Source organism: Dama dama, chromosome 7 (genome assembly GCF_033118175.1).
Source record: "Dama dama isolate Ldn47 chromosome 7, ASM3311817v1, whole genome shotgun sequence".
NCBI classification, from domain to species: domain Eukaryota; kingdom Metazoa; phylum Chordata; class Mammalia; order Artiodactyla; family Cervidae; genus Dama; species Dama dama.
Window position 1 is genome coordinate 33,304,920 of NC_083687.1, and position 14,571 is coordinate 33,319,490.

Sequence of the window (14,571 nt, forward strand, 5' to 3'; positions counted from 1 at the left end):
AAGAGGAACTAACAAGCCTCTTGATGAAAGTGCAACAGGAGAGTGAAAAAGTTGGCTTAAAGCTCAACATTCAGAAAACTAAGATCATGGCATCTGGTCCCATCACTTCATAGGAAATAGATGGGGAAACAGTGGAAACAGTGTCAGACTTTATATTTTTGGGCTCCAAAATCACTGCAGATGGTGACTGCAGCCATGAAATTAAAAGACGCTTACTCCTTGGAAGGAAAGTTATGACCTGCCTAGACAGCATATTAAAAAGCAGAGACATTATTCTGTCAACAAAGGTCTGTCTAGTCAAGGCTATGGTTTTTCCAGTGGTCATGTATGGATGTGAGAGTTGAACTGTAAAGAAAGCTGAGCACCGAAGAATTGATGCTTTTGAACTGTGCTGTTGGAGAAGATTCTTGAGAGTCCCTTGGACTGCAAGGAGATCAAACCAGTCCATCCTAAAGGAGGTCAGTCCTGGGTGTTCATTGGAAGGACTGATGCTGAAGCTGAAACTCCAATACTTTGGCCATCTCATGCGAAGAGTGGACTCATTGGAAAAGACCCTGATGCTGGGAGGGATTGGGGGCAGGAGCAGAAGGGGATGACAGAGGATGAGATGGCTGGATGGCATCACCGACTCGATGGACATGAGTTTGAGTAAACTCCAGGAGTTGGTGATGGACAGGAAGGCCTGGCGTGCTGCGATTCATGGGGTCGCAAAGAGTCGGACACGACTGAGCGACCGAACTGAACTGAACTTGTCCAATAAACTCAGTTTTCTTTTCCAATGAGATTATTGGAGATTATTGGAAGATTCTCTGGAGAAGGAAACAGGCAACCCACTCCAGTATTCCTGCTGGAGAATCCCATGGACAGAGTAGCCTGTCAGGCTACAGTCCGTGGGGTCGCAAGAGTCAGACACGACTTAGCATCTAAACCAAATGAAATCTGAGGAAATAGAGTGCACATTGTAAAAATTACTTTTATATTACAAAGAACATACTTTTAGATATTTTTTCTAAAATAGCCTACAGTATGTAATCAATTCAGTACAACTAATGTGAGCACCAACTATGTGCATTACACTAAAGATTTTTCTTTATAATAGAAGATAAAACTTCTGACTCCCAGTGGTTCATTAAAAAGTTCCATGAAAAAAAAAATCAGTGGCTAATATTTATCTGATAGTTTTATACTATTTTTCATGGCTTTAATGGGCATCATTTTATTTTATTTTTACAACCCCTAGAGGAATGTAAGTTAAATGACTTACATTCAACTCTGCTAGGCTCTATTTACATATGAATAAACAAATTAGGAAACTTGGCTGAATTTATTTATATCTCTCATACTGTCCAGTTATATATTATTCTGTTGCTAGGATTTGGAAGAACCTAATTTATGGCCCAGATTCTTCCTTTACGATCAACATTAGCAACCTCTTAATTTACTAAAATGCTTTTTGCCATTCTTCCCCTTCAAAGCATCCTAACCATAGCCGCCTATTAAATATTGCAATTTCTTTATTCTGAAGAAGAGGTGAAGAGATTTCTAGAGTGAAAAAACCTCCTGGGCTTTCACATGCTTTAATAATCCAGGCTGTCAGATTGTGCTACTTCCCTAAAGCCCACACTCAAGAGTCATTTCAGTAGAGATTATTTTCATTGATTATCAGTGGTTTTCTCTGTGTTGTTTTTTCCCTCCGAACCAGCTGAAAAGTCCTGAAATAGGATTTATTTCTAGGCCCGATTTGTCTTTTGCTTCCAAAGCGCCACAGTGACCTCGGCAACCTGTCTCCAGGAGCAAGTAAGGAGAAGGAAGTGGGAGAATTCTTTTTTCCTTTATTATTTTCTTTTTTATCCTGCTACCGTTGACAATATCCTCCCTACCAAACTTGGGTCTCCATAAACATGACAATAGAAGGTCTTTTTTTCCAAAATGAAGCAATTTGGTGCTTCAAACTTGAATTGAGCACATTGGCCTCATAAGTAACCAAATTGGCTTTCAGCCTTAATGAGAAACTTTCAGAAAGTGTTTTCATTAAAGATATAAATTGAGGAAAGGATGGAGAAAGACATTTTTATATATCAGGTGTTTTTAGGTATTTTTCATTTTCAAAAGGCTCCAAGTCACATATCAGCAGTTTCAGTTTCCTTCTGGTTCATAGGTTTTCCCAGAATATTTAGATGTAATCTGTTATTCGATGGGATTTAGGAATATTCTGGGGAGAAAAATACACATCCTCGTTATTTTCCTAAGAATTTAGGAATACCATAATTATATGAATACAAATAAAGAGTACTGAATTCATTGAGGCATTGGTGGTTCAGTGGTAGAATTCTCGCCTGCCACGCGGGAGGCCCGGGTTCGATTCCCGGCCAATGCAAGCAAGTCTGTTCTTTTTCCCTGAAAAGCCACAAACAAATATTTTAAGGTAAGTGCACTTCTCGTAATTTACAGTTTCACCATTGTAAATTTACAATTTCAATTTTATAAATTATACCTATTGGCATGCATTTGGTTTTCCAACAACCAAGCAAACCTCAGTTGATAGAAGTAGTCTTTAGAAGGTGATTTCTGAGTCGGTGGTATTTGGAGGTGGAATGTGGCCACGTACAGACATATATGCAGTATTCCTATTCTTCGAAGCAGCTTTAGAAAAATATTCACAATATCTTAGCTCTAGGAAAGTGCCAGAATTTATTCCCTTGAAAATGAATTAAAAAAGACAGGGCACGTGTTAGCAGAGTGGCGCAGCGGAAGCGTGCTGGGCCCATAACCCAGAGGTCGATGGATCGAAACCATCCTCTGCTACTTGTTGTGCGTTTTTGTTGATTGAAACCTGATCTTAAAAGGGACTGAATGCTATTTACAACAGACTATCACATCTAGCTCTGGATGTGTAAGAATCCCTAAAGCTGCTTGTTAGAAATACCTCTTTCCCATTTTTAACGGAGGAAAATCTTATTCTTTATGTCCGGTAAATCTGTTGGAATTTGATCTCTCAGATTTTGGGACCACTACACCTCGTAGGAATTGGAATGTGAGCTTCGTAAGATCTCTGGTATCTTGCCCGTCAGACAAAGGTTACATTTTGTGATAAGGTCTGTAACCAACATCTCAGTCTTCAAATTGTTGATATTTTTTATCATGGTGACAGGCATTCCAGAACAGCTGTTAAAATGAAAGATTTGTAACAGGCAAGATATTCCTCATGGGAATATATCTAGACAATCTAATCAGTTATGTAGTCGTGGCCGAGTGGTTAAGGCGATGGACTTGAAATCCATTGGGGTCTCCCCGCGCAGGTTCGAATCCTGCCGGCTACGTAACTTTTTTTTTTTTTTTTTTTTGCCCTCCTCTCCAGGTCCAAGTTCCAACTGTGGAAACTTAACACGAAATACAGTTTCCCTGATTATTATTATCTTTCTCCATAAAATTGGATGGAGGAAATTTTAGTCCCCTAGTATAAGTGTCTGTAGAGAAAATCTTTGAAATTTACTTTGGTAAACGCTAGGGATTTCTGAGACCAGTATAAATATTTTTTTTTTTTTTTTAAAGCTCAGGCATTAATTCATTTTGAATTACTATCTCCCGAAATTAAATTCAGTTCAGGTCTGACTTTCGATCCTCACTTGCCTCTTTTTCCCCTTAATGAACTTCCAAGAATTTGGGTATATCCAAGGCATCACTATTCTACTCGTGAATATTTTGACGTTTCAGAACCAGTATTTCAAACAGAAATTTCCATTTCCTTCTGGAGCCCTCTTATCATTCCATTTAGTAGGCCAGATTGTAGGGAGGATGTACCTGTTGAAGAATATTCAAAGCTGTTTTCAGATTTTGGCTAAATTTTATTAAAAAAACCCCAAACACCCAAACACACCAGAAACTGTTTCGCTTGCTAAAACTCTTTTTAAGACATACGCACACAGTATATGCAACAGAAATAAGAATGAATATAACAAAAATTCAACTTGTATCAAACTTGCAATCGATCTATTAGGACATGCAGATAAGCAAAAAGAAGGATGTAAAAATACTCCAAAAGTTTTTCCTTAATCTCAAAATTACTAATAATTTCCTAACTTATCTTGAACGTTTTTCTTGTTTTTCTATATTCACACGTGTCCTATGGAATTTTTAAGTGCAGACACCATATATAGACATTCATGGCCCAGGTCAGAAATTCAGTGAGTGCAATTTTGATCTTGCAAGTAAGGCAGGTACTCAAACCCTACGTGAACTCTGAGAAAAACTGGAAGCAAAGTGAGCTCTGTTATGCTTTTCGCATTGCGAAGCACTGATAATGAGGCCTTCATTCATCTAAGACGGAAATCATCAGAATAAAGTGCATGTGACACACTACAGCCACATTCCTAACTGCTTGTCTCACAGAGGATGTAGTGGCCCCATGGTGTAATGGTTAGCACTCTGGACTTTGAATCCAGCGATCCGAGTTCAAATCTCGGTGGGACCTAACTTTTAGTGCCTTCCCTCCCCATCTCTTCAGTCACTGTGGTACCTCGAGGAGGCCAGACACCTAATCGCTTGCGAGGCTAGACACCCCATCCCTGTCAGCTAGGAGGCAATGTCCTGCAGAACAACTTTCTCTATCCTTTCATCTGAGATTTCGTATCTGTCGTCTTCTTCTCCTCTATTTCCTTCTCTGGACCACAGAATCCCCTCAGATTGTAGTAATTTAGATTGCCGTCTGCTTGACTATTCGCGTTTTATACCCCTGACCTCAGTTCTGGGTTCGAATTCCATCAGTTTTTAATAGGAACTGGGTCCTGAGAAATTTGTAGTGCCTGTGACCCTTGGTCGTTGCATTTCACTCGGATCCTCTGCTGACTGGTATACAACTGATTCTTTATAAATATTTTTAAAATAAAAATCATAGTTCACAAAATCCTGAAGAGAAGCACAGGCTCGTCAATGAATATTCAGAAATCTTCCAGCAGGTACAAGGTTGTGGTGGCCCCATGGTGTAATGGTTAGCACTCTGGACTTTGAATCCAGCGATCCGAGTTCAAATCTCGGTGGGACCTACCTTAGTTTTGGTGGCCAGCCAATTTTCTCTTGGTTTGCCTCAAATTGATAATGTATACGTCGGTTTTCAGGCATAACCTTCCCACTCAGGCATCCTTCTCCGGAGAAGCATCCTTCCTTACTTTCTTCTGGGATTCCTACGAAGTACGTCAGATTTGTAAGTGTACTTGAGTGATTAAGAGTTCATATTATCAGAGGCCTTTATAGAAGTCCCAGAAGACAGTCCCCACCTGTGACCCTTTTCTCCTCCGGAGCTCAGGCAAATGCTCTGTAGGCTGCAAAACTCTGCACACAGACCAGAAAATGTCCAAAACATAGAACAAGATTCTAAGCTATCAGTCATCTGAGAGCCTCCACTGTCTCTTTACAGGAGGCTGTCTCTGAATGTTCCCATAGAATCTATGCTGAAGCCTTTTAAAGATCAACTGACCAGGATACAAATCTTCCTGTGAAGGTTACTTATATCAAGGTCCCATGGTGAAGTGGTTAACCCTCTGGTCTTTGAATACAACAATATCAGCTGTCAGTGGGACTCTAAATTCCTTCTGTTGACTTTCTCACCACAATTTAAGCATCTGTCCTCCACTACTGTCAGTGACATCAAATAAGAGTCCCCACAAATGCCTCTGGCATTCTAGAAAAAGTTCTGCAAAGTTCTTCCTGCCTATTAAGCCCCAGTCATGGAAGTGCTTTAGAACCTCTGCATTAATTTCCTATTGCTGTTGTAGCAAATGACCACCAATTTAGTTACTTAAAACAACACAAATTTACTTTCTAACAGTTCTGGAGTTCAGAAGTCTAAAATCAAGGCATCAGAAGGGCTGTTTCTTCTGGAGACTTCAATGAAGAATATTTCAAGAGACTTCAAGAATATTTCCTTGCTTTTTTCAACTTTAATGGCCTCTTCCATGCATTGCCTCTTGGTTCTGCATTCACATTTCCTACTATTGAATCTGATCCTCCTTTGGGTCCACTTGGATAAGCCAGGATACTCTTCCATCTTGAAATCCTCAATTTAATCATATCTGCAAAATCTCTTTTACCATGTAAGGTAACATATTCTTAGCTTATCATGTAAGGTAACGTATTCTTAGATATTATAAGTGATATCATACAGTATTTGTCTTTCTTTGTATGTCTTATCTCACTTAGCATAACATCTTCAAGGTCCATGTTGTCTTGAATGGTAGAGTTTCCTTCTTTCTTGTGGCTGAATAACATTCCATTACACATATACACATCTCATTTTCTTTATTCATTTCCTGACAATTTCCCCCCATATCTTGACTATTGTAAACAGTGTTGTAATAAACATAGGAGTGCAGATATATTTTTGATATCCTGTTTTCTTTTGGATGAATACCTAAAACTGGGGTTGTTGGATCATAAAATAGATCTAGTTTTAAGACTTTTGAGGATCCTTCACACTGTTTTCTTTAGTTCTTGGAGTGTGGTCTATTATTTTTTTCTTCCTTTATCAAAGCAAGAGGGCCATTAATAGGGAGAAAAGACATTTTCTTCATTAGTTAAAAAAATAATAATGTAATTTCACAAATAGAACTCTGTTGTGTGGAGAAATATTATTTTATCGGAGGATACCCATGTGGGTGACGAGGTGGCCGAGTGGTTAAGGCGATGGACTGCTAATCCATTGTGCTCTGCACGCGTGGGTTCGAATCCCATCCTCGTCGTCCTGGCCCCTCCCGCTATGTGTGGGAGTGAGGTTTTAGTGTAGTGCCTTGTGAACAAGGTATAAATCGGTGTTCCGTTACTGCGTAACTTCCACTATCAATAAAGCATGTTTTTAACCCCTTTTATAGAGAGATTAGGAAATGCGTCGCGCGTATGAGAGAGTTAAGAAACTGCTGCCTCTGCTCAGGCTCAGGCGTGCTCACCGATTCTCCTGCTTCTCCACCGGAGTAAAAAACTGATTCCGGCCCTTCTGAGTTCCCTTGTCTATTAACACTCCGCCCAACCCGCTGGCCGCCTCCTTCCTGCCTGCGTTCCAAACAGTGGAAGCAAATTACACCTATCAGGAGTTTTCTCAAAATGTCCCCGTTTCCGCCACACCTTCGACACAGCTGAATCAGTAAACCCGAGGGTGACGTCTCTGTGGTTGCAGGCACCACAGGTGACTCTGATGGGCTGAGAACCACGGGTCATCCTCTTCATTCACTGCTCCCAACCGCTCTCCAGCCATGGTTCCTTGTCTCGGCAGTTTTTGTATATATATATTTGCCTTTTAAATCCCAGGCAGCACGTTTCCAGGTCCAAGGCACTATCTCCTTACACCTCATCACTTCCTACCTGCCCTGCCGTCGCCCCCAATCTCTTCGACAGACTCTAGCTTTATCTGACCCCGGGTCCCTGCTTTCAGGAGCAGAAACTGTTCACGTGATCTGCTTTTGCTCAGGCAGTCACTTCTGCCTGGAAAGTCTCTACTCCTTGGTGGCAAAATATTTTTGCAAGAGGCACATCAAATAAACCTGTTCTGTGAATTCTCAAATGTAAGCATCATTCTTCTCTTTGTATTTTGTATGAATGAATTTAGTCAAAGACCTTTTCCACGAGTTCCAGGCTCTATGTGTTTCCTTCCTTCTTTGATCATCTTCTGCCACTTATATCTTAATTTTAGCACATAATCCCACAAAATCTCATCTGTTCCCCTCTTTTCTTTCACCTTACAGGAAAACTATAGCAAAGGGCTGAGTACATGGTGTGGAATAACAAAATTTGAAGGGACCGTAAAGATGATCTTTTGGAAAACCCTCCCTCCCATCACCTGTCTCTGTTTTACGGATGAGAAAACCGAGGTAGAGAGCAGACAAATTGCTTGTTAAAAGAAAAATCATATAACCAACTTTTCCTTACTAAGGTTCATGGGAACCAAGTTCTTTTAGATCAAGAGGTTAAGGTGATAAGGTCTTTCTAACGTGTTCAAATCCAGTGACTGGGATTATGATTTTTGAAATTTGGAAAATCCTTCTCAAGTACACTTGTCATAGGCCAGCAGATCCTCCAAAGGCTCATGAGGATTGAGACCTATGAAGTACAAATTTTGCAGTAAAATCTGTTTTGGAATTTTATTTTACAAGATATGGCTTATGTGGTACATGTGGTTCAAAGATGGCTCACAAACTATAACCCATTTTATTTGGAAAATTAAAACTGAAAAAACGATGATTCAGATTGGAGGCCAAAGTGGAGCTTTGAGGAATTGGGTAATATGTTTTTTTGTATCTTTGAATTTTCTCCAACAAATAATTACAGGTATTAGATATCTGAGCAGTCAGTCTTAGCCCTCTTGCCTCTCCATCCCCATGTTACCTTGTTTGAGAATAAGGTTGTAGGGGTACCACCCTTTTAGATCCTTGTCTCCTCAACTTTGCACACTGTAAACATTCAACAGATAATCATAAAATAACAGGATACTGTATATGTGTATATGTATACGTGTGTATGTATACGTGTGTGTGTGCATGATGTTGACATGGGAGGAAAAAAAACTTTGTCCAGGCAGAATATACCTAGGGTATTTGTCACTTCTTTTAATACACATTAAAGGATTATTTGGGGCTTCTCAGTGGGTAAAAAACCCCGCTCCCCCGGTGCAATATAAGAGCGGGAGACACAGGCTGCCTCCCTGGGTTGGGAAGATGGCAGCCCATAGTATTTTTGCCTGGAGAATCCCATGGACAGAGGAACCTGGTGGGCTACAGTCTGTAGGGTCGAAAAAAGTCCCACGCAAAAGATAATTTTAAATGTGCTAATCTCTTCTATTGTTTTCCAAAAAGAGAGAAAGAAAGAGGAATATGTTTAGTAGAAAAGAGCTAAGCTTCCATATGACTTAAATCTGGGAACATCATATGTTTCACTAAGAACTCAACATTGGAAACAGTTTTCTTCATCCTAACTATTAAATTCAGTTATTTAGGTACAGAAAAAAGTTTTTGTGTGTTTTGTGTGCTTATCTTCTCCGCCTTCCTGTTTTGCATACACACTTTGCAAATAGTCCAGCTCTTTAATGACCTTAATATTTTGTTCTGTAATTTCGGTTTGAATAAAAGCTGTTCTCATCCTTTTGATGGCAATAAAACCAAAGGAAAAAAAGGAAGTTAAGATGGAAAAGACAGGAGAAGAGTGGAAACCAAGGACAGATTCCAGCAGCCGGAACTCAGAACTAATAGAGAAGAGGTTGTGGCTTTGGAGGAAGCCATGGGAAAGGAGAAGCAGCAGGTTTCCCCCTGTGCTACCAACTGGGGGCTCAGTTGGAGAGAGTTCCACTTACAGATCGGAATTCCCTTTTCAAGGACAAGCTGAGTCTGTGAAGATGAAACTCAGGAGCTCAAATCCAAATTTAGGGAGAACGTGAGGGCCCCCAAATTATTGGAAGCTTTGTTAGAGTTTTGATTTCCAGCCACTCTTCACTCTTGTTCTCCGAAGGCTTTTGAGAATAACCTCTTAAAAATAGGGCAGAAAGAAAAAGGTTCGAGACACAGTAAACACAGGGTTTTCGATAGCCTATCCAGGAGACATGACTATTAAAGTCTATTACAGGAGTGAAAAGTCAAAACTAACCACGAAGGGATTCGAACCCTCAATCTTCTGATCCGAAGTCAGACGCCTTATCCGTTAGGCCACGTGGTCTCTGAGGAGAGACGGTTCTTGAGCCACTTAGTAAATTTTCTTTCTGGTCCTGATTCGTGAAAGCTACGTGATAGCAAAAAGGTAATGGTCCCCGCGCCACCCGCGCCCTGTCTTTAGAAAAATGGAAATTCGAGATTACAGGGGTTATTTGGGACCAAGGAGTACCGCCTTGTGAAAGATAAGAACTGACAATTATTTCGGTCTTGGGTACTCCATGGAGGGAGTATATGGCACATAAAGGATGCCAAAACGTTGTGTATATATATATATATATTATATATATATATATACACACATATATATATACACATATAATATATATATATATATTAAGTGGACATACACACACACACAGCCTTGTTGGAGACTCTATCTTATCTTTGAGAAAATTATTGGACTGGAAATTCAGCCAAAGTGATTTTTGAGCATGATTGGTGTCTTTCTTTTCATGACTTTTCCACTCAAGCAAGCAAGAGTGTCCGTGTCATCCTTGAAGATGGAGGACAAAGGCTTCTGTAGTATTTGCTTGTGTATATCTTTTCCTTTTTGTGTCTACACTTTTTTCTTTGCTGTAATAAATTTTAACCTTGGATATATCTTGATTCATGTGAATCCTTCCAGCCAATCACCAACTACTGGGTGATCATAGGGCTACTGGAAACATCATTTTCCCTTTCCCCCGTTGCACTTAGTGTACAATCTTTTAAAGAAATATCTGTACTGTACATACGTGTACTATATATAGTTACATATTGTTTTAAAAGCATGTCTACTCTTTAGGCTACTTAATGAGTTTTCCTAGTTCTTAGCACAGTATGTAACGTAAGTATCTGAATAACAATCCTTTCTGAGAGAGGGGGAAAAAAAACAGTCCACACATATATTTAAAAAATAAGCATTGAGAATAGTTCTATTAGAGGTTGAAAAGGAAGGTAGAGGGTAGAGACACATTTACAGTAGCGGCCGAAGTGGTCTTCTCAGGTCAGCGTACAATTAAGGTCACCAAACTCTGCACTCTGTCTCAAACTGTTACTTATTTACTCCGAGGATTAAAACTCTAGTAGTTGCAAAGAATCTGCGCAGGAATGGCCCAGGAGATTTTTAGTTTGTCACTTTAACTAAATGCCCTCAATTTCTTACAAACAACAGTGCTTTCTGAATTATGAATAGAAGGAAGCATAACAAGATCTGGGCTTCCACTCCTGCTCTCTCTTTAATTCAGTACTTAGGCAGCATCACAAGACAATGAACGCTGTCATGAAAAGTGGAGACAATAATAACAAGGATACTTTGGCAAACAAAAGAAATCACGGGAACGATTTCACATTCATTTTCAGGGTATTTTCTAGTGGGAGTTCAGAAAAAGCTCAACCTAGCAGAGGATGGTTTCGATCCATCGACCTCTGGGTTATGGGCCCAGCACGCTTCCGCTGCGCCACTCTGCTCTACGGCTTAAATGATTTACTAATAATACCCTTAACTGTACTAGGAAACACGCCTCTAACTACCTTTAGAAAACTGTAAGGGCGGGGGCGGGGAGAGGTATTTATTTCAATACTTTGGCTACAAGATGCCGACAGTTTGGATTAATGTCGCTACCAGAATCAGAGAAAACAAGGAGTAGAAAAGTAAACATTAATACGGAATTAAGTTACTGGGCGCAGAAGGAGGAATGGTTAGATAATTAAATGAGAATCACAAGCTTTAATAATCAGAGAAGAAAACGAAGATAAGAAGTGAGAGGAACTTTGGTTCGCGCGGCTGGCGAGATTTCTACCGGAGACTCGCTAACCAACCATGTATTTGCCTTTGGGGAAAAAAAAATCTTTTGGTTAGATTTCCCTTGGCTTGGTGATGGAAAAGGTGAGGTCTTGAAGCTTTTAAACTCCTCTGGAGAGGGGTTTCGATTTGAAGGGGTTTTGTTACCGGGAGGGAGCCGCAGTGCTGAAGGCCCCGTAAACGTGGAGGTAAAGCGGGGCCCTCATTTCCAACGAAGGTTACAGCAGTTCCGGTCATGTGGGCCAAGGCTCCAGTGCAACCGTCCCAAAGCATCCTAAGCAGCAAAACAGAATTAGTAAAAAATGTTAACTTCTTTAGTCTGACCCAGTTTTAAAATGCGTTCGAAAATTCCCACTTAAGGAAGGAGGACCCACAAGAGAATCCTCAGAGAAGGGCCCGCTCGGTGGGCGGGGACTAAGTTGTCGTGACGTCACCCAGAACTGCGTCATGAGGGGAGGGGCTGGCAGGCTAAATGAATGTGCCCGCGAAAGCGATTTCAGTTCTCACTTCGGTCCGGAACCCGCTCATATAAAGGAATTGCCTCTGCTTTGTCGGTGCTGTTTTGAAAGTTCTCTTAGCAGCTTTACCATGTCTGGACGCGGCAAGGGCGGGAAGGGCCTTGGGAAAGGCGGCGCTAAGCGTCACCGCAAGGTTCTTCGCGATAACATCCAGGGCATCACCAAGCCTGCCATCCGTCGTCTGGCCCGGCGTGGAGGAGTTAAGCGCATTTCTGGCCTCATCTATGAGGAGACCCGCGGGGTGTTGAAGGTGTTCCTGGAAAACGTGATCCGCGATGCGGTCACTTACACCGAGCATGCCAAGCGCAAAACTGTCACCGCTATGGATGTGGTCTACGCGCTGAAACGCCAGGGCCGCACCCTCTACGGCTTTGGCGGTTAAGTTGCCGGTTTCCAGCGTTCTTAATATTTCCACCAAAGGCCCTTTTCAGGGCCGCCCACATATTTCGATGAAAGAGCTAGCTAGCACTTCTTGCGGTTTCTGTTGTTTCTTCAGGCACATGTCACATGCTCAGTCTCCCCTAAACAAAGCCCACCTCTCGGAACTTAACACTGGAGGATGGCATGGTAGTCCACCCCATTATTTTTGCCAAGATGATACCATGGATAGGACTGCACAGTCGGACATGACAGCACGCACACACACACAGGAAGTTTTAGAGGTGGAAGTTCACTGTGGTTTTAGATATAGTTTCGGCGCGTTTAAACGTTTTATGAGACAGTCTACCCCAGAAAGATTTTCTTAATTTTGGGATATTTCGAATTTGGAATCGAATATCCACGGTTCTTTAGTATTACAGAGAAGTCGCTTACACTCACCGCGATGTAGCGATGCCTGGCTCTCTCCCGGCGGTGGCCTGTGCTCAAGATGGCGGCGAGGCAGAGGAACAAAGAAAGCCCGCGCCCGCGGCGGGAAGCGCGAGTCGGAACAAAGGCGAATTCACGAGTAGGGCGGGTCTTCCCCTCAGCGGGGGCGCGCTTCTGGCCTCGGCTGGCGTGTGGTGCTGCTGCTGCGCTCTGCTGACTAAAACTTGTACCCATGTATTGAGGGAACAATTAAAATGGACCCGCCGGGAGAGCTACCATGTATTAGGTATAGAGGACATTATAGTACGAATTCCTGTTTGAAAAATTTGAAAAGTCGACAGGAAGTATGTTTTCAAATGAGCAACATAAATGGCACTTAGGCTTAAGTAAAAAAAAAAAAGTACTATACAGACAGCAGGATTTTTTACCTCAAAGGAAATATGCACTGTTTTTGTTATTGTTTGTTTTTAAAAGTTACCGGTATACTTACTGCCTAACTAAATACCTAATAGTCTGTACACATGAACAAATCTTTGTTATACCTTAAATGTCTTAGAGATCTGGTTTGTTCAGAGGAAGATCCAATCTTACCTTTTGTTCCGTCTCAGGTCTCTTAATGCATTGATACATGTTTTCTCCAGATTTCCTGGATCTCAGTTTTCTGACATTGATTTGATGTAGACCTGGCCTATAGAATGTCCTCCTGGTTTGGCTTGTTTCCTGATGGGGTTATTTTGATTTCTGTACCCTGTATGTCCTACAAAGTAGAAGTGATTTTCCCTGGACTTGACTGAAATAACATTAATTCTCTTGTCAAGGAACAGGTTATAGATCATTGTATGTAAATACTATTGTACATCAGGGTCACTTGTTAAGGGGATTATGGGGGTTCTAGGTCAGTCATTGGTTTAGAATAATTGTTAATAGCTTCTTAGTAAAATCTCATTTCTCCTCCTTATGGCTGGCAAGTAGTTTGTAGGGTGATACTTTGAAAGCCAGAAATCAATGGAGTCATTTGGAATGTCATCTCTTTCAAAGATATGGGCTCTGGTGTTTAAATATGAAAAGAATCAAGATGTTATTGGAGCTAAGGCACTGATTGGAGGAGATAAATTCATACGATGATGTTAATTTAACAAACAAAATTGAGCACATGGCATGTACCAGGCACTGTTCGATGCTATGGAATTATAGCAGTGAACAATAGTGAACAAAACAGTATTTCTAAATTCATGGAGCTTATATTTTGTTGGAAGGGGAACAGACAAAACAGGTAAAACTGTTTGTTAGATGGTGCTATGAACAAAACTGAAGCTGGGCAAAACTTTATAGTGTAGAGGAAGGAGATGGTACTTTAAATGACATAGGAAGATTTGGGGGAAAAATCTAACTCTAATTCAGAAGATGCGGGTTTGATCCCTGGGTCAGGAAGATCCCTTGGAGAAGGAAATGGCAACCCCCTCCAGTATTCTTGTCTGGGAAATCCTGTGGATAGAGGATCGTGGTGGGTTACAGTCCATGGGATCACAAGAGTCAGACACGATGCAGGGATTAAACCAGCACCACCAGAAGGCTTTACTTGTAAGTGATGTTTGGGGAAAAGAGATTGAGAAAGTGAAGAAAGTGAAGTTCCAAATGGAAGGAGGACTAAGTAGCAAAGCCTGGAGGTAGCAAGGAAGTTATCTGGTGAGCAGAGGGAGGCCAAGGGGGTGTGGAGAAAAAAGAGACCAAGTTTGAGAGGCAAATGGAGGTGAGTAGTTTGCTTATGGCCTTGGAA

The 14,571-nt window shown here is 41.2% G+C and overlaps 1 protein-coding gene and 8 non-coding genes across 9 annotated transcripts; 7 read left to right on the forward strand and 2 right to left on the reverse strand.

Annotated features, from left to right (window-relative positions):
* The first annotated feature begins 2,306 nt into the window (after positions 1-2,306).
* TRNAG-GCC (transfer RNA glycine (anticodon GCC)) lies at positions 2,307-2,377 on the forward strand. Its single transcript has one exon. It is a non-coding gene; the product is annotated as a tRNA-Gly (tRNA).
* Positions 2,378-2,733: 356 nt separating this feature from the next.
* On the forward strand, positions 2,734-2,805 carry TRNAM-CAU (transfer RNA methionine (anticodon CAU)). The gene has a single exon. It is a non-coding gene; the product is annotated as a tRNA-Met (tRNA).
* Positions 2,806-3,238: 433 nt separating this feature from the next.
* TRNAS-UGA (transfer RNA serine (anticodon UGA)) lies at positions 3,239-3,320 on the forward strand. The gene has a single exon. It is a non-coding gene; the product is annotated as a tRNA-Ser (tRNA).
* A 1,079-nt stretch (positions 3,321-4,399) lies between these two features.
* TRNAQ-UUG (transfer RNA glutamine (anticodon UUG)) lies at positions 4,400-4,471 on the forward strand. Its single transcript has one exon. It is a non-coding gene; the product is annotated as a tRNA-Gln (tRNA).
* A 499-nt stretch (positions 4,472-4,970) lies between these two features.
* TRNAQ-UUG (transfer RNA glutamine (anticodon UUG)) lies at positions 4,971-5,042 on the forward strand. The gene has a single exon. It is a non-coding gene; the product is annotated as a tRNA-Gln (tRNA).
* A 1,610-nt stretch (positions 5,043-6,652) lies between these two features.
* TRNAS-GCU (transfer RNA serine (anticodon GCU)) lies at positions 6,653-6,734 on the forward strand. The gene has a single exon. It is a non-coding gene; the product is annotated as a tRNA-Ser (tRNA).
* A 2,883-nt stretch (positions 6,735-9,617) lies between these two features.
* Positions 9,618-9,690, reverse strand: TRNAR-UCG (transfer RNA arginine (anticodon UCG)). Its single transcript has one exon. It is a non-coding gene; the product is annotated as a tRNA-Arg (tRNA).
* Positions 9,691-11,063: 1,373 nt separating this feature from the next.
* Positions 11,064-11,135, reverse strand: TRNAM-CAU (transfer RNA methionine (anticodon CAU)). The gene has a single exon. It is a non-coding gene; the product is annotated as a tRNA-Met (tRNA).
* Positions 11,136-11,761: 626 nt separating this feature from the next.
* Positions 11,762-12,425, forward strand: LOC133059821 (histone H4-like). Its single transcript, XM_061147413.1, has one exon. It carries the CDS (start codon positions 11,917-11,919, stop codon positions 12,367-12,369), a length of 453 nt encoding a protein of 150 aa, XP_061003396.1. The 5' UTR covers positions 11,762-11,916; the 3' UTR covers positions 12,370-12,425.
* Positions 12,426-14,571: the final 2,146 nt, after the last annotated feature.

Bases quoted from the DNA above. Each gene is read 5' to 3' on its own strand.
- LOC133059821 (XM_061147413.1), top strand. From the start codon at position 11,917: ATGAGGGGAGGGGCTGGCAGGCTAAATGAATGTGCCCGCGAAAGCGAT.